At 41.3% G+C, this 20,151-nt stretch overlaps 1 protein-coding gene across 3 annotated transcripts in view; it reads left to right on the top strand.

The window, feature by feature from the left end:
* The window catches only part of LOC143731398 (upregulator of cell proliferation), a 33,055-nt gene extending 13,267 nt beyond the window's left edge, over positions 1-19,788 (top strand). Inside the window, exons 1-6 of one of the 3 annotated variants that reach the window (XM_077222300.1) lie at positions 7,607-7,641; positions 7,684-7,984; positions 9,311-9,371; positions 9,516-10,121; positions 12,181-12,272; positions 14,964-19,788. In XM_077222300.1, the coding sequence (XP_077078415.1) occupies positions 7,607-7,641; positions 7,684-7,984; positions 9,311-9,371; positions 9,516-10,121; positions 12,181-12,272; positions 14,964-19,772 (5,904 nt within the window). In that variant the 3' untranslated portion in view covers positions 19,773-19,788. Of the gene's footprint in view, positions 1-7,596; positions 7,985-9,310; positions 9,372-9,515; positions 10,122-12,180; positions 12,273-14,963 lie in introns of those variants that run through there. The other 2 variants (XM_077222298.1, XM_077222299.1) reach the window with 2 other exon arrangements.
* Positions 19,789-20,151: the final 363 nt, after the last annotated feature.

A 20,151-nucleotide genomic window follows, 5' to 3' on the forward strand; every position in this document is an offset into this window, starting at 1 on the left:
CCACTGTACCAACAGTGAGATTCTCTGTGTCCTTTACCCATTTCTGCCTTGACTGCAAGAAAGGTAAGTAGCTCCGTATGAAATGGGTCCAAAACTGGTCAGCTAACACCTGACTGTGTCGCCATCTTCTCCGATTGAGAATCTCAGACTCAAGGTACACCCCTTGAGGAAGCGAAGAGTCAGGACGCCCCATGAGGAGGTAGTTGGGAGTTACGGGATCTGCATCGGCTACATCTGTCGACACGTAGCCCAGTGGCTTGGAGTTGAGGATTCCTTCTACCTCAATCAGAACTGTCTGCAAGACTTCTTCGGTCACTGTCTGTGCTCCCAGAGTGACATAGAGTGCAGCCTTAATGGATCTGACTTCCCGCTCCCAGGCTCCACCAAAGTGAGGTGCATTTGGTGGATTGAACTGGAAACGTATCTGGTGCTTAGCCAACTTGATTTGCAGCTCTTCGCACATGGCCTCAAAACTTGCTTTGAGCTCGTGCGCCCCTCCGCGGAAGTTGGTCCCACAGTCAGAGAGAAGCTCGAAGGGAGTTCCCCGTCTAGCCACGAACCTTCTGAGTGACATGAGGAACGAGTCGGTATCCATGTTGGGCAGCACATCTAGGTGAATGCACCTGGTGGTCATACACTTAAAAACAATTCCCCATCTCTTTTCCGTACTCCGACCTCGCTTGACCTGGAACGGGCCAAAGCAATCTACTCCTGTTGAATAAAATGGAGGCTTCAGGAGGCGGAGACGACAAGGGGGCAGATCTGCCATTTTAGGAATAGCAGGCTTTGCTCTCCATTTCTGGCACTCCACGCAGGATCTCTGATGACGACGCACAGCTTCGCGGCCTTGGAGGATCCAAAACTTGCGTCGGAGCTCTGCAAAGACCCTCTCCGATCCAGAATGGAGTAACTTGTTGTCATACTGTCGTATGATAAGTTTAGTAATATGGTGCTTAGGTTCTAGCACAATTGGGTGTATGACATCTTCTTCCAGACTAGTAGAACGGCGCAACCTACCACCTACTCGGATAAGGCCCCTAGAGACGTCATACTCTGGAGCAAGTGACAAGAGCCGACTGCTAGATGGAAGTGCTTTCCCTGCTTTTAGGCACTTAACTTCGTCTGGAAAGCTATCATATTGTGCTCTCTGAAGGATTCGGAGTTCTGCTTCTCCGTAGTCATCTGCACTGAGGGCGCTCGTCTGTAAGGCCGCCCCATGCAGTGACCTACTTGTTGCCTCAAGGAGATCTTCAAAGGTAGAGTGGTCTTCAGCGGCTGGGATCTCTGGGGCAGTAATGGCTGACATGAATCCACAGAACGCAGACCTCTTCATCTCTGTTTCATCTGGGACCTCCACGAATGAATTTGTAGCTGGCCAACTCTCACGTGGTAGCCGGAGGAAGGCAGGACCTTGGCTGAACTGGTTTGGCTTGGCTAGGTTGGATAGTGTCATCCCTCTTGTGATAGGATCTGCAGGGTTATCCTGTGTGTCCACATACCTCCATGACCGGTGATCCGTCAGCTCCTGAATCTCAGATACACGAGTCCCTACAAACACCTTGTATCTGCAGGACTCTGACTGTATCCAGGTAAGTACTGTGGTGGAGTCAGACCACAGCACTATGTTCCCCAACTGAAGGGTTAGCTCCCTCTGGATCATCTGGGCAAGCTGAGCTCCGGTAAGTGCGGCACAGAGCTCAAGCCGCGGCATTGACTGTTGTTTCTTCGGTGCCACTCTTGAGCGTGCCAGCACAAAGGCTAAATGGACTTGGCCATTAGGATCCTCACCACGTAGGTAAGCAACTGACCCATAGGCGGACTCTGATGCATCACAAAAGACGTGAAGCTCGAGGTTGATGACACTTACATCCACGTCCAGTGGGAAGTAGCTCCGAGAGAGACTGACCGTAGGGAGCTGAGGGAGCTCTTCTTCCCATGTAGTCCAGGCTTGCAGGAGGTCGACAGGTAAGTTTGGGTCATCCCAATCGCGGTCTTTAGCCCATAGTCTCTGGACTAAAACTTTGGCCCTTGTGGTGAAGGGCAGGATATAACCTAGGGGATCATACTGGCTTGCTAGTATCTTATAGATATTTCGCATGGTTGTCTTGCTTGGGGCAACCGGGCGATGCCTGTAATGGAGTGTGTCCTCCATGAAGTGCCAACTGAGGCCTAGCGTCATCTCTTGAGCTTCACCATGCGTCTGAGAAACCCATCTTTCACTGTTGTCAGACTTGGCCTCCTTAGGCAGGTTGCAAATCACCTCTGGCTGGTTACTGGCCCACTGGCGAATATCGAAGCCACCTGAAGCTAGAAGGGTTCTAAGTCTCGTCACAAGGTTACTGGCTTCTACTACGGTGGGTAGACTCTGCAGGCAGTTATCGACGTAGAAGCACTTTCCTATACTGTGGCGGACATTTTCCCCTGGTTGACTTGACTCAGTGACGTGTTTCTGGAGAGCAAAGATCGCGCAGCAGGGACTGCACGTCGTCCCGAACGGTAGGACCTCCCACTGGTAGACTGATGGTTGTTCGTCCGTCTTTAGATCTCCAGTCCACCATCTCTGCTTTGGTAAGCTTAGCAAAACTCTCACATTGGCTGAGGTAGTGTTCTGCCTCGCAGTAAGGGCAGTATATCTTACCCTTCACTTGGGTTCGGATAGAATGAGCCGCTTGGGAGGGCGTGTCGGCTGGATGGATACTGGAACTGCCTGTCCCATGCATAACAGTAGTGATCTTAACCTTGGACTTCTGCTGCTTGAATTCTCTCCTGTCCCTATCACTGTGAGCTTGAAGTGAGGGCTCAATGTCCAGGCATCTGACTTCTGCCTTCAGCCACTCTGAAAAGTCAGTAAGCGTTAGCTTCAATTTATCAGGGTCCTTCCTATACTGTTGACGACGAAATCGCTCTTGCTGGTGCTTGGGAAGCCTGCTTAGAAGGCGCTTCACATTTGAGCCGCAGTGGAGTTCTTCATGGCCTTCACCTCTGAGAGCTTTCAGCATCCCCACAAGCGACTGCACTCTGATGGAGAACTCATCGAGAGCCCTATCATCTCGGATGATGGGTAGGCGTTCCATATCCTCTATCTCCTTCAGCACAAACTGATATGGACGTCCATAGCGTTCATCCAGTGCTTTCAGAGCTTCAGAGTAGGGCATATTAGACTCTGCATGAGCTAGCACAAGGCGATGTGCTTGTGGCACCTTGACATGCTTCAGCAATATGGCATACTTGTAATGCTCGGACTGAGAAGGATGAAGGAGTATGCTAAGGGAAAGGCGTAGCTCCACATATTGAGCTCTATCTTCCTTGATGAAGTCAGGAAATGTTGGGCCTTCTATATTAGGGGGTGCATGCTGATACCCGGTGGAGGGATAATGGCTCAACATGGCTGGGTTCCCCTGGTAGAAAGGTTGGGGTACATAAGGTGGCTGATGTATTGACCGGTGCACGGGTAGGGGCATCATCTGATCGACAGCTGGATTTACATGTAGCGATCTGGGAGGAGCCACATGTGGGAGATAGAGATGAGGCTCAGGTGGCACCAGATGTGGATTTCTCGACTGAGGCTCTCTACTTTCCTCATGCTGGTTGCCAGTTGCAACTGCGCTGGACTTACAATTACTTGATATAGGGTAGGATGTGATTGAGTTATATAATGAGGCATTTCTTAAAAAGTCTACTGAATGCTGTAGGCCCTGGGGTGACCCTTTGGGATGGCTGGGCTGAAGGTGAGCTGGGGGATAATGTTCAGTATCCTGCTTGATAGCCTGAACGTCATAGCGTGGATCGAGCGTGTGCTTAGGGGGTTGAATGACTCGGCTAAGAGGCGGAGGAAGTGTCATTTGTTCTAGCTGATGGGTAAGGTCTGCAGTTACGCTTGGCTGATCCTCAGTTCTGTGACGGTGAGGAGCAACGGCTGGGGAAGGCTGTGGTTCACCTCCTCTGTCTGGGTAGAGTTGGCGTACTGGAGTCTGATGCCGTGATGACCTCCTTGACCACTGAGCTGAGGTCTGAGGGGAATGGTGCTGCAGGAAAAACTCCAAAAGCTCTGTTTGTTTCTTGGCCGTTTCACTCTGTTGCCGCGCTGTCTCCAAAGCCTGATGAACAATGGCTTCATTTGCTTTCTGCATTGAAGATATGCTTCTAGCAGGACTGAGTAACTCCCTCTCCTCTTCGTGCCTGTGCATCTGCGCTAAGCTATGTTGGTCTGTATATTCGACTAAGAAATCATCCAGATATCTTGGGCGTTGCACTGAGCGTTTGGGGCGCACAGGTGAAACAGGGAGGCTAATTCCTTCTTTACTGGTTGCCATATCGTTGACTCTATCAGGCTCGAAGGACCATAAATTGTAATGGGGCTCTACTGGTTACGAAAATTAGTCACCAATATGGGGTGTCTAGTCAGGACACGGAAGGCAGGAATACTTGTTGAATGGTTTAATATATACACTTTCGGAATACAGATGCACAGGCACTATTCAGTATATACTTTACAGTGTAGGTGTGGTTCTAAAGAAAAGGAAATAAACATTGACGTTAACTAACATAACACAATTGAGGCTAATACTCTCCCTAGTCATTTAAATAAACAGTGCTAAACATGTCCTGAAATGTGAACTACAATAAGAATGCCATAAAAGCTACAGATACAACAGAGATAAAGGCTGTCACTAACTTTAAGCTCGACCATAAATAACTAATATTAACTTGTCTATATAATATAATTGTAACTTACTTGTGGTCACTGACGCACACGAACACAACCAGACGCTTAACTTAGAAACTGAAACTAAACTGAATGCCGTTCTCTGCAAGCCAGGGCATGTCGCAACATGTCAGAAAAGGGGCGTGGTCTGAAAGAAACACTCGCTGTACATGCTCTGTCCAGGTTCACATCACTTGGTCCTTTTGCACAGTAGGTCTTTTGCCAAGCGTGTCAGAGGTTAGGGGTTCTAATCCGCACCCGTATAGTTTTTTTCTTTTCTCATCAAAACTGAATATGTTCATGGTTACAGTCTACATCGAGCAGGGACACGTTTGTGTGCATTAACTGCATTTTATTTTGTGATTTCACCGGAATGAATAGAGAATCTTCGCAACAAAGATATATTGAAGTGTGCGTCCGAGTGAAGACTGAGCGCCACAAGAGAACACTGTATCCATGACAACCGATCGCCGCGGCAATGAGCGCTCAGCTTGATTTAAAAAAAACCCACACACATTTTAGCGCTAGATCTCTTATTTAATAGCGAAGTAAATGAATGCTCTGCTAGTTAACTGGAGATGTTTTATTTATTTGTATTAGGTACATCCGTGCCTTAATGTTTCAAAAAGTGGTGGGGGACAATATCAATCCTGAGAAAATGTGGTGGGACACGACTTCACTGGATATAAACAAATCAATCTAACTATAGATGTGACCAGTAGTGGTGGCTTTCTTAATCTATTCAAAATAATTTTGCAAGGGTTCTTGCAAAAAATATTATTTTTTTACCAAAAAATACTCCCCAGGCCGGTGGTCTACGAAATTTCCCGGTAGATTTTTTGGTCCCACTCTGCCCCTGGATTCAAGGGAGGAGGGGATAACCCCAACAAGAAGTGTCTTGTTCCCTCCTCTCAGGGAACTGATGTTACGTTATGTAACCAGAGACGTTTACCAGAAATCACGTGATTTATGTTATGTAACCAGAGATGTTTCCCAGAAATCACGTGATTTATTTAAACAAGAAACCTGTTTCCTCTGTAGTGCACAGTTTCATTTGTAGTTATTCTGGACTGGTTCAATGACCATCCGTCAATAAAGGTATTAACCAGATATGTTCTAAGATTTAGTGAGATCAAGATAATCAGTGTGAAGTTTGTAGTTGAGAGGTTGGAGCTTTATGATTATATGAGGCTGTCTGAGATTCTCTTCGTAAGGATTTGATCACTGTCTTCTTAAGCAGTGTGTAATTTGTGAACTGTTTCAGTTTTTTTTTTTATCCTGTTGACTTTCAAGTTTCAATTCAATTCACGTTTATTTGTATAGCGCTTTTAAATAAAAATATTAAATGGAAATAAAGTATCTATACTTTCATTTTTGAAATAACGTTTGTGAAATTAAAATGTCAAAATATGGGTGAAATAATAAGTGTACAAAGTGTAAAATTGTCATTCAAATTTTCGTCATTCAGAGTAATGTTTTTGTTATTCAGTGTAATGCAAATTCTCTGTTACACCACAGTGTCATCCATTATACTGAATGAAGTATCACTGTATAACAATTTGAGCATCTTACTTGTATTTCAGATAAATGAGAAATAACACTGACAAATATACGTTAACCTTAATTAATATTATGTATTTAATGTATTTTTGTATAGTTTTATTTGTGTTATTGATTTATTTTAGACGGCCACAAACAGAAAGAGTTGCTATTGTAACCGGTCCTTGACCCGCTTCAAGCGGGGGTCTCCGGCGTGGGAGGGGGGCAAGTTAACAAGGGCTTTAGCGTATGTCACTAGTAGCGGGCCTCTTGAGGCCAGGGGAGTGAGGTTTACACCCACAGCTCTTACTGGACTACATCCGATACACTCACCCCCTTAAACCTCTATCCCAGGTGTGCCCAACCCTGCTCCTGCCGATTGACTGTCCTGCACAGTTCATCTCCAACCCTAATCAAACACACCTGAAGCAACCAATTAAGGTCTTCAGGATCACTTGAAAATTAAAGGCAGGTGTGTTTAATTAGGGTTGGAAATAAACTGTGCAGGACAGTCGATTGGCAGGAGCAGGGTTGGGCACACCTGCTCTATCCCATCCGGGTCACGGCACCACGTGTAACCTGTGGTTCGCGACAGCAAGCGTGATGTGTAGCTGGCGACACCAGTTATAAACACGTGATTCCGCGTTGTGTAACTGTGTGGAGTTTTTGGACAATCAGACTCAGAGAAGCAAGTAGCAGTTTCACTGGATCTTTTAATCCTGATATGAAACACAAATAAGTAGCTTTTTGAGTGGAATGTCCCTTGTTCTCTCTCTCCCATGAGATAACAATGCAAATGGCAGAAAAACAGGAGCACAAAACAAACTGGGCAAAGAAAAATCACATAGAACTGGAAAATAATAAAACAGAAAAAAACATACCTGTAAAACACAAATAAGCTGCCTCTTAGAGTGGGATTTCCCTTGTACTCTCTGTAAAATATATATGATGTACACCTGTCACCATGTGCTCTCGTTTCCACATATTCAGCAGAAGACAAAAATATAACTCTGAAAAGGGTAAAATTGAAGTGAAAATAGATATAAAAGCAATAATTACAATAAAGATTAAATAATATTATTAGAAAGTCAAAAGAAACCCACCTCTCAGTGCAGTTACAACACAAAGGAGAAGAGGAAAAGACATAACAGGAAGTTATATTGATTCATGACATCACAACATTTAAAGGCAATTTAAAGCTGTATTACACTTTTATTTATTTTATTAATTTTTTGATGCTTGAAACCCCCTTTTCATCTTTGACCCATACTGCCATGTATGAACAGCATTTACAATTAGTCTGGGGTTTATCTGATCCACCACACCTGGTTAATATTTATTTTGTTTTACAGTTATATAATTATGGATCAGGAAACAGATGATAATGTCATGGACACCTCTCCAGAATCCTATAGAGATTCAGATAATGTCATGGAGACCTCTCCAGAGTCATATAGAGATTCAGATTGTGTCAGTCCTTCAGTCACACATCAGTATACAGATGACATCATGGACAATCCTTGGATAACAAATCAAGAACCAGATGATGTCTTGGAGAATCCTCCAATTAAACATGATGAAAAATATACAGAAATTCTAAACAAAGACAATTATGACCTAGTTATGACAGACTCAACCACTAAAGTAGAATTTCATATGCAATCAACTTCAGTTCCTTTCACATCTCCTGATCAAGATCCTGGAGTAAAGACCTCAAATAAAGCACATGAAGAATACAAGGTAAAAGTGATAACACTCTTGAAATATGTTCCAAAAAGGGGTTTTCTCAGTAATGCCATAGAAGAATCATTTTTGGATCCACATCCCCCCTCCAAAAAAACTTTCAGTGAACAGTCCTTAAAGGGATAGTTAACCCAAAAATGAAAATTCTGTCAGTATTTACTCACCCTAATGTTGTTCCAATCCCATAAGACCTTCGTTCATCTTCGAAACACAAATTAAGATATTTTTGATGAAATCCAAGAGCTGGATCACTCCTCCATACTAGTCCATAGGCTTCTTCAGGGATTGAAACTTGCCGGCCTCGAAAAGTTATTAAAGACCTCGTTAAAATAGTCCAAGTGACTACAGTGGCTAATTCTTCAGTTTATCAAGTGACGAGAATACTTTTTGTGAGCACAAAAACAAACAAAAATAACGACTTTATTTCAACTATTCATTTCCTTCTCTGTGGCCCTCGAGTCAGTTAACTTAGAGTGATTCCGTAGAGCTACGTCACACGTAGGCTCACTATTGGCCGACGCTGGTCATGTGGGTGATGCGTGTGACATACAACAACAGAAACCCTACGCTGTTAAACTAGTGAACTGACTCGAGGCCCACAGAGAAGGAAATTAATAGTTGAAATAAAGTCATTATTTTAGTTTTTTTTGCGCACAAAAAGTATTCTCGTCACTTGATAAACTTAAGATTGAGCCACTGTAATCACTTGGACTATTTTAACGATGTCTTTAATGACTTTTCGGGGCCTGCAAGTTCAATCCGTGAAGAAGCCTATGGAGGAGTGATCCAGCTCTCAGATTTAATCAAAAATATCTTAATTCGTGTTCCGAAGATGAACGAAGGTCTTACGGGGTTGGAACAACATGAGGGTGAGTAATTACTGACAGAATTTTCATTTTTGGGTGAACTATCCCTTTAAAACAACCTTCTTTTTTTTCTTAGTGCAAAGTATATTTTAATAATAAAACAATTTTAGCAATGAATTAATTTTGTGCAATGGAAATATTCCATGGATGTTCTTCATGGAAGCAGATGCCAAAAAAGGCACTTGATTTTTAAGAATGAAGAGTGTAATTTGAAAAGAAAAGTCTTTATTCTCAATGTTCTTGCACTTTACATATAAGGCCCAATATATTTTCTATGAATTTTCCTACTAATTCACAAGTTTGGCTATTTCACCTACACAGAAGTAGAATAACCATGCAAGTGTGACGTTCAGATGTCCTCATACTTCTGGCCACATGGCATATACAAAAGTTTACTCATGCATTGACCTTTAAAAGTCCTGTTTATAAGAAACGGATAATTTGTTGTTCTCTCTAGGATAATGTTAAGCCAGTAGAAGAAGGGAGTAACCTGGAACCTGATGGTAATACAAACACAAGTATAGTACATGTGTGCTTAATGATTCATCTCACATCAATAAGGATAAGAAATATTAGCAGAAATCACCATTACATTATCTTATATTGTGGCGTTATTCTTATATTATCTGAGTCTGAGAACAGTTCTGTGTTGTTTGCTTTAGATCTCGGTGATCCCGATTTGACTGTTGCATTATTTGGAAGCTCTGAGGCAGTGCAGTTCGGATGTGACAACATTCTACTTGGAGAGAAACAACCCTGTCTTCAAAACAGAGATTTCCCCATGATCATTCCAATACAGAGGGAGATATCAGAACATCATGTCTCTGTGATCAACATGATTGGCTCACATGAGACTTATCTCAAACCTCTCAATCATGATATTGGTCAACTACTGAATGAAATCCATGCCTTCATCTTTGTTGTGCGACTTGGACAGTTGACAGATGAGGATAAGATGGGCAGTGAATGGCTACAGAGAATATTTGGTGACAGAGTTCTTTCATTTGTGATAATTCTCTTCACATATGAGCGAGAGGAAGAGTGTGACACTATTATAGATGACTTAAAGAACAACTCTGTTCTGGAGCAGCTGCTGGAGAAATGTGGAGGAAGATATCACATCTGCAGCAAGAACATGAACAAACAATCAGAGATGAGAGAATTGATTGACAGGATAAAACAGCTGTTCACTGACAATAATCAGCAGTTCTACACCAGAGAGATGTACATATTTTCAGGAGACCTGCAAAACAGTGAAAATCAAAGTGGTAACAGATCCTATGTTGATTTTTGTCTTACAGTTTGCCACAACTCCATTTTAACATTTTCATTCAAGATTCAATATTGATACTGCAATATATTTAATTCATGTGGAAGTTGTTAGTGGAATCAAAGCTGCGTTCCAGTCCACTTTTCAGACACGCACTTGCGAACTTCCCTAAGCACTTCCGCTCGAGGGAATCCCTGTCGCCATTTTAAAGTGGGTTCCACTTCATGAAGTGGACGAGGGAAGTTTATATGGACAGACCCTCGCTCCCTCGATTTTGACCGAGGGAGCGAGTCTCTTCATATGTACACTTCGGGCAGTTCCATATACCACAATGCAACACGATTGTGACATCACCGCATATCTTGTCTAATCACCACCACCAAAAACAACTCTATGATATATATGAATTAGAATTTTTTTATATAAAACAACCCAAACACACCTATATACATTTGGATGCTGCATTAAACAAATTCTTAAAGGGAAAACATTTTTAAATAATAAATCAACTCCATAGCTGATTCCAAGTGATCAAGGGCTTAGGACGTTCCAGTTCAGCCCATTGCAGTTTCCGCCAGTAGTGGGCACTCTTGCAATGCAAGCAATGACGTACATCCGAGTGAACGAGACGGAGGGAAGTTAGCGAGTGAAGGGCATGTCAATTTTGGACTGGAACGCAGTCTATGTCTATAATAAAGGTTGTAATACTAATGTTGTCCACCACAGGAAGTGTACATTAACATCTGTAGATTCAAATCTAGATTCTAATCTGTGTAACTGGTTCAAAAGATTGACTTGTAATAGTAATAAAATTGCATTGATCAGTGATCTGCAAAATACTTGTTATTAAATAATACCTTAATTTGAATTTATCATAATGATATTGAAAATATTAAACGTATCAAGCCAAGGCACTCGAGAGTAAATAAGTAAATAAAAAGCCTTTATTTCATTATGGCTTAGCCAATTAAAAGCAGTTTTCAAATAACCACACAACGATGCGTTGCGGCTAATGAGCCTTCATCAGGGTGTTTATTGAAGATATTTAAAATATATTTGTCAAATTGCAAGATATGACTGGATCCACTTTTTTTAATGAATAGAATAGCATACTTGAAACTATCCACTCTTAAAAGGTTAGTTCACCCAAAAATGACAATTATCCCACGATTTACTCCCTCAAACCATCCTAGGTGTATATCGCTTTCTTCTTTCAGCTAAACACAATCGGATATTTAAAAATATCCTGGCTTTTCTAAGCTTTATAATTGGAGTGAATGGTACCTTAGATTTTAAAGCCCCTTTAGATAAAAAAAAAAATCCATATTTATAACTTTATAAAATGCATAGTTCTGTCATGAAACTCTAGATGGCGGAGGCTAATGGGTCCTTAACACAAGTTGATGATAATTACAGTGTTATCTACTTGGCACAAGCTCATCAGTTCACGTCGCATCTGCAACCAATGAGCTTGCTGCACAACATTTAAATGGCTGGCTACCATTCACTATAGCAGTTTGCAGCGTGCTTTCAGAGTTAATCTAAAACCACCACCTTCCCCAGCTCCACCTGTATAGATCTGCTATACTGTAGGTAATTGATATACAGTATGCTATTTGTGCAGCAGCACAATATCAACAGTATCAGCAGTATCAACATATCAATTATATGTCTTACTGATATAAAATTAAACTTTAATTGGAGTATTTCTTTATTGCACACTACACATTTCTCAAAATTATGCCTAAATGTGTTTTAATATCACTATTATTAAGGATTGTATGATCTCTGCATAATATCTTTAAATGCAAGATATTTAAAGTGTACCTAAAGTAGGCCTATACATGCAATAGTTGTAGTATTCATGTAATATTTATACCAATAGCACAATTGCGGGATATTTTTTATTAAGCACATAAATATGTAAATGTATTTGTAGTATACTTAGCACAAAATAAATGTATTTCAAATACATTTTAGTATATATTTTTTTCTCTAGGGAAGTCTAATAAAAGAGCTACCAGTGATACCCCCTCTCTGTTTTTATAAAAATCAAGGTTCACAAACAGAAGCAAGCATTGATGAGGCTAAAGCACAGCCTTTGGAGAGCTTGGCACAACTACAAACTGATAAAGGTGACAAACAAAAGGTAAAAAGCATTTTTTTCTGGAAAATTATTCATATTTTTACATAGGTTATGTTATGTTTTTTTGTTTTTTTTCTATGTTCTACCAGACATAATCTACATTTAGGTGCATACAAACGTCTAAATAATTTTCTTATGAACAACTTTAGAATCAATTGAAAAAATTGATTATATTACTATATTTAAAATTAATTTGATTATTTGTTTCCAATGCCATAATCAGATTTATTTAACACGTTTGATGCATTTGCATAATGTGAAATTATAAAACTTTCTGAATATACTGTGGGAAATAAAAATGACTATAAAATACATCACAACAAAACCATAACATGGTCATGAATGTAATCATATTTAATTGTGCAATGCACAGGCAGCTTAGGCAGTTGACTTGTCTTTCAAATATTCGCTAGGGATCTCACTATGAGATATAGACAACTCTCGCATTGCAGATATGCTGTCTGAAGCAGGAATGCCAACCAACTCAGTGATGTATGTAACATAAACAAAAAACCTGTAACTATTCTTAGAATAGAACAGGGATATACAGTATGTGAACAAAAAGCACGTTTACACACTTAGGATGGAATGAGCCAGTGACAATGACATCCAGTCTATTAAATCAGACAAATGTGCGAGGCTAAACCCAACTTGTAGCTGCACATACGTCCTGAACTGACGCGCCCTTATAGTGCCCATGAGGTATAGCGATAGCACTGGTTTAATACAATAGGTTCAAAAGGGAGCTGAGATAGTGTTATAAGGACCACAGACAGATCCCATGGCAGAATCAGTGGTTTTGAAACCCTGTAAACTTGCGTACGAGTGGGTGTTGACCTATGGTATTCCTGTCAATCCCCACATGGCATGCAAAAATTGCTGCAAGATAAACCTTAACAGTTGAAAGGCGGGGGGAGGGGGGAGGGGGGGCGGGGGGGGGGGGTGGTTTTGGATGATCAAGGGCTGGTCGGACAGGAGTTGAATTATCTTAGTCAGCCACAATTTCCATGCCCAGTTCGGGGGGATCAGTGGAGAAAACACTTAAGGCAGAGCGTTTGGTGCGCTAGAGCATCCACACCAATAGACACACAATAGAGGGCAATGAGTGTTTTCATTAAGAGTTGACAAGATCTGCAGCTGCTCGGCCGAACCTCTCCCTCAACTGGCTCACTACCTGAGGGTAAAAGTCCACTCTTCATACACAGGGATCCCTCTGGACAGGAGATCCACACCCAGATTCATTATTCCCAGGACATGCCCGTAATGTTGCCAGAAACACAGTTAACAATTCAGAATCAGAATCAACTTCATTGCCAAGTAGTGTTTTACACATACAAGGAATTTGCTTTGGTAATAAGGTGTTACCGAGGCTGCTATAATGAGCGCCAACTTGAGAAAAATACAGCATGACATGAGGATAGGTGAGGAGAAAAAAAGGCAACCCCCAGACTATGCTCCTTTAAGGAGTACAGTCTGGGAACAGGAAAAAACACCTCAGCAACATTAGTACATAAACAGTACACTCTACAACATGAACAAGACATTGCAACATTCTACAATAAGCTACAATTATAGGAAGTTTATGTGTTTGTTCTGTAGTGACACGGCCCATTTCCCTTTCGCTATCCTGCTCTCTCACACTGCGCCCCAACCTGTGAGCGATGCATCCATTGTAACCACCCTTCTCAGAGAAATTGCCTTCAGCAGAGTCCCTCCAGTGACAGATTCACATAATGTATGTTACACTATAGCTGTCTTTCTCTTTGCAAACGGCAACATCTCTTACCTCTGCTCCATCTGTTTTCCTGAAGCCAAAATACTTCCACACCCATGACTTGACGCCGACTGGAGTGTGTAACATTTCACTTTCATTGCCAGCTCGCTCTGACGGTTCGGTAGACTCTCAGACAGACTGTGAAACGTAAGTAACGCGTGTGTGAAGCGGTGTGAAGTAGAAGACAATAATGAGGTCAGCGCCACCAGCAGCTTAGTAGTAGGTTGTACGCATATGTTGGAGTGGATGCTGAAAATAGACAGGCGAACTGACAGGCGGCAAAATAAACACAGTAATCGATACTCTTGCGGACGCATCGATGCATTGAATCGTTGGCTGTATAATCGATGGATCGATACGAATTGATTAATATTTACACCCCTATCATCAAGTGAACTGTTTAGCGGCCACTCTGAGAGGATCTGCTGAGGATAGCTTCCCTGTATATATATATATATATATATATATATATATATATATATATATATATATATATAGCTTCCCTACAAGGAAGGAAGAGAACAAGAATGAAGTGAGGAACGCTAGCAGCGAAATATATGAGGGAGTTGGGACTCCCGTAGATATGGTATAATTGGTGCTTCCAGGATCAGTCACGCCCAAGGCGTTTCCCACAGTGAGATACCGAGTGATATAATACATTTTATGTTTCTACAGCTGTAAATGCATAATGTTTACCTTTAGATGCTGTCAATTCAAAATACTGCATTTTTCAGCATCAATCCAAATGTACAAATATGTGCAATAACACAAAATGGGATCAGATTGCATATTCATACTTGGCATATGTCCTAATTCTAATTTTATTAAATTACCAAAAAGTGTACTAATTAGCATTCTTTTCCACGACTTATCTACTAGTCATACCATTTAACTATGTATTATTGTACTGTATTTTTCAGCTAGGAGCTATGCAACTCATTGACAGGATTCATCTTGAAGACCAAAAACTAAGAACTGTAGATTTCCTTAAGCCAATTGTACAATCACAGTCCCAAGAGTGTTGTGCAGAGGAGGAGCTGGCTTCAGTTTTTCTACAAAAATTGATGATGCTTGACTACAGAGCAAGATGCCTCCAGAGTAAAGGGAATAATGAACGACATAGCACACAACAACGGAACAATGACTTTTCTGAAGATGTTGGTGACGCCTTTGATAATATTTTTGGAGAAACTGCTAAACCCTCTGATGAAACAAACCAATTAGATGCTGTCCACTTAATGGATGTTCAGATGGCTTTGCTTCATTGTGCCGATAGCTTCCTAAAGCAGCTCATGGTGACAAAACTTTCACAGTGTCAATATGCTCTTCCTCTGCTTGTACCAAATCCATTCACACAACAAATTGAGTTCCCACTCTGGACATTTCGACAAATCAACAAGAGCTGGAAGACAACTGATGATAAAGGTAAAATCTCTAGCAAATTCCAGCCAGTCTACAAGGCAGAAACTCCAATGGTGGCTTTCTTCAGGTTTGGCCCTGTGAACTCATCCAAGTCTCAACTGATGAACAGCCTGATCAATGAAAAACACAACACATTCTTCCACAGGAACTGCCCAGGCAGCAGCAGAACCAGAGTATTGATGGATGGACTGGTGGAGATCGCTTGGTACTGCCCCTCTGGAGAGAAAACCGATAGATTTACTCACTGTGTTGCATTCTGTAATCTCCATGGTGATGCAGGAGCCAATGAGAAGCAGCTGGATATCCTGACTGAAATGGCTTCTGTAAATGTTGCTATTTTACCACAGCTCGGCAAGAATGACAAAAGCATGACCAAGATCCAAAACTTCTACAAGGACTCGAAGCCACTCGTCTGCCTCCTTACTGATAATGATTCAGTTCTCACAGAAATGAGAGAAGGGAAATACAAAATTGGTTTGAAAGACAGAAATCAGTCAGTTGTATTTGAAGAAATCAGAAGAGCTATAAATAATGGGCTCTTGTCTTTTGAATCATCTACCATTTTCAAGCTTGAAGACGTGGCCAAGCATTCTGGTATCAGAGTAGATGAGGACAATGATGAAGACCTCAGGAGAGGAAAAGAAGCAGCACAGCAGATGATGAGTTTACTGCAGGATAAAGATCTGACTGAAATCAAAGAATCATTTTTGCCATTGCAGGGAAAACTGTGGCATCAATGGTGCGAGAAGAATAAAGAACTTCATCGACCTACATTAGGAGAATTGCATAAAGGGAGCAACATGGAAAAAAACAAAAGTTCTAAACAATCAGAAATGCTGAAAATTCGTGAACACCAACGAGCATCTGTCTTGAGTCAGTTTATCCAAATATTAATCCAAAACCTGAATTCATCAGTAGAAAATGAGGTGTCGTATTTTCTGAAATGGCTGGGCATCCTGCTGGATGACTACACTGCTGAAAGTCTTTCAGCCCTTCTTCATCAATATGATGAAAAATGGTCAACAGTATTAAATCTTAAAAAGAAACATGATAAATCACAGCAACTGGCAGCTGCACAAGTAGAACTTGAAACAGTATCTGAGAAATTACAAGCTGCAACCTTTGGCTTGGAGCACATACTGAGAGAGATCGGTCAGATATTTGAATCATGTTCATCTGTGAAGAGGAACAAGAATGACATGATCTTTAACTTCTCTTCTCTCCCGAGTCTTGCAGCAGAGATGATGATGTCTGGATTTCCACTGGAGCTGATGGATGGTGATGCTGCCCATGTTCCTCTGATATGGGTTACTGCTGTTCTTGATGCACTCATCCAGAAACTGGGAGACCAGAGAGTCTATGTGTTGTCAGTTTTAGGGATTCAGAGCTCTGGGAAATCCACCATGCTGAACGCCATGTTTGGACTGCAGTTTGCCGTCAGTGCTGGCAGGTGCACCAGAGGAGCTTTCATGCAGCTGGTCAGAGTATCAGAGGAGATGAAAGCAAAGTTGAAGTTTGACTATATTCTGGTTGTTGATACTGAGGGACTTCGTGCCCTAGAACTGGCTGGAAGGTCAACAAGAAATCGTGACAATGAAATGGCCACATTTGTTGTTGGTCTTGGGAATATGACACTGATAAACATCTTTGGAGAAAACACAGCTGAGATGCAGGACATTCTTCAGATTGTTGTTCAGGCCTTCATGAGGATGAAGAAGATCAGACTGAATCCAAGCTGCATGTTTGTCCATCAGAATGTTTCAGATGTCACAGCCGGAGAGAAAAATATGGAGGGACGGAGACGACTGCAGGAGAAACTGGATGAGATGACGAAACTGGCTGCTAAAGAAGAAGACTGTGATACAGAGTTTTTCAGTGATGTCATTACATTTGACGTTCAGAATGATGTGAAATATTTTGCACAGTTGTGGGAAGGCAGCCCACCAATGGCACCACCAAATCCAGACTACAGTAGGAATATTCAGGAGTTGAAGGACATCATTCTCTCAAAAGCTTCTAAATCTGGCGGAATTACACTGTCTCAGTTCAAAATGCGTATTAGTGATCTGTGGAATGCACTGCTAAATGAAAACTTTGTGTTCAGCTTCAAAAACACACTTGAGATAGCGGTATACAGAAAACTAGAAACAAAGTACAGCGACTGGACATGGAGCCTCAGAAGCGCCATGTTAAGCATTGAAGACAAATTCTACAACAGAATTGCCAATGGAAAAATTAAGGTTCAAGAAAATGACTTGTTGGCTGACATGAGGATGACGAAAGAGAAGGTAGAAAAATCAATGATGTCTTACTTTGAGGAGGACAAAGACAAAGAAATTCTGTGTCAGTGGCGAGGAAGATTTGAAACCAGAATCAATGATCTTCATGATGACCTTGTAAAGGGAACAAAAAGAAAGTTAGATGAAGCAATTGAACAGAAAAAAGCCAGGGAGAAGCTGGATCAAAAAAGGACAGAGTATGAAAATGAGCTATTCAGTCGCAGCAAGGAATTAGCTTTAAGCCTGAGAAATACAGTAACAGATGAAAATATGCTGAACAAGGAGTTTGACACAATGTGGAGCAAATGGGTCACTGAAATGACTAAAGATACTCCTCCACTGAAAGACCTGAACTTCTGGGACGATGTGACTCGGATCTTATCTGAAAATCAGGAATTGACTCTTGTAAATGAGCGGTTAAATCAGAAAGACTATGAACTGATCGACTGCCAGAGTGATTATTGTGTCTACATGAGACTAAAGAAGCATCTAGAGCATTCTGATGAAGCTGTATCTTCAGAGGAAGCTGGCGAGAGCTCTAAGAAAAGCAAGAGTGGATTACTGAAGCGGTTTGGTCAAAAATTCATGTTAGGTATAGAATATTTTAGATGGACCCAAAAGCCACCAGAGAACATGGACCTAAATGCTGAATGTCATTACTCGATAAGGCATCTGACTCAAAAAGTTATTCAGGACACTGAGATGATAATGAAGAAGTCACCAGTCGGAACACGAGGCTACAGTGACAGTTACATTCAGGAAATAACAGACTGTGTTCAAAAGTCAGTAAAGCAACATGAATCCATGAGCCAAAAATACACATTGAAAAGAGAGTTTAGCATAGATCTCAGTCTTCATGTTTGTGACATTGCGAGACGGATGTTTACTGAACTTCACAAAGAATTCAGAGAAGCAAATGACCCAAAAATGTATCTTGAGAAGCAGAAAGCTCAATATTGGAACATCTTTAAGAACTACTACAGAGGAGCGACAACAACAACCATACTGAGCGAATTCATCTGCAGCAAACTTGAGCCATCCATCCTACAAGCGGTTTACAACACAACTGCAATTGATTTGGCAGCACAGATGAGGTCTGACATACCAGCATTACGTGAAAACAGACCAAATCTGGAGAAACACATTCTGAAATCCCTTGCAGAAAAGGAGGATTTTGGCCAGTACATAAAATACATTCATAATCCCAGAAAACACTTCAAACAGTTCATAAAAAATGAAGTGGACATATACTTCACCAAACAAAACAAAATGATTCTAAAACTTTTCAAAGGAAATCTGACCCAAAAAGAGCTGATTGTAAGTAACGCGATTAAAACAGCTACAGTGGAGGCCAAGAGGCGGAGTGGAGACGGAAACATGTGGTTCAGATGCTTCACCACAACCCTGACAGATGAGCTGAAACTCACAGAGAACTCATGTGGTGATCTCAGCGAGATTAAAGACTTAGATTTTCTTGAGACTGATTTAAGCGACAGTCTGAAGAAAGGGACGACAAAGCTACAGAACAGCTTTACAAGCATTAATGACATGAACATGTGCAGAAAAAGTCCAGATGAGATTTTGATTGACCACTTCTGTCAGTGCTGTTGGGTTCAGTGTCCTTTCTGTAATGCCATCTGCACCAACACGATGGAAGGCCATCCTGGAGATCACTGCGTTCCTTTCCACCGCAATATTGGACTGAATGGGTGGTTTTACAGAGGAACAACAAACTTGTCTATTAATATCTGCACGACAGCAGTAGCGAGTGATCGATCTTTTTATCCAGAATCCTCTGATTACAAAGTCCCCTGGAAAGAATACAGAAAAGGAGGTTCTAAATATGCTAACTGGAGCATCACTCCAGATCACTCTGAGCTGCCGTACTGGAAGTGGTTTGTGTGCAGATTCCAGGAAGATCTGGAAAAGTACTACAGTAAAACATTCCAGGGACATGGTCAGATTCCAGATGAATGGAAAAAGCACACAAAAAAGGATGCTCTGGAAAGTTTGGATAAACAGTTGTAAAAGAAAAGAAAACAAATGGCTCTCTTTCAGATCCCTGTTTACAGATGATATTTTGAGATCCTGTTTCACAATATTGCTTCTGAACTGGTAGATGCAGTACATTGTGCTAGCTCTTTTTCTGAAAAATATGTATACTGCTATGTTTGTTGTGAAGTAACACTGCTGTGCTTTTATTTAGAGATCAAAGTGGAGAGACAAACATGTGACTGTTAAAGCCATTGGGAAATGTTTAATGGTTTATTCTGTCAAAAATTATCCTCAGATTATAAAAAATAAATCAAAAAAGGTGTTTTATTTTTGTGTCTCTATCTCAATGAAGGGAATTGGTGTATGTAATGATGGAATCATTTGGAATTCAATAGATAAATTAGATATGATT

This window comes from Siphateles boraxobius, unplaced genomic scaffold, assembly GCF_051911475.1.
Source record: "Siphateles boraxobius isolate OS27281-9 unplaced genomic scaffold, OSU_SipBor_1 86, whole genome shotgun sequence".
NCBI lineage: Eukaryota > Metazoa > Chordata > Actinopteri > Cypriniformes > Leuciscidae > Siphateles > Siphateles boraxobius.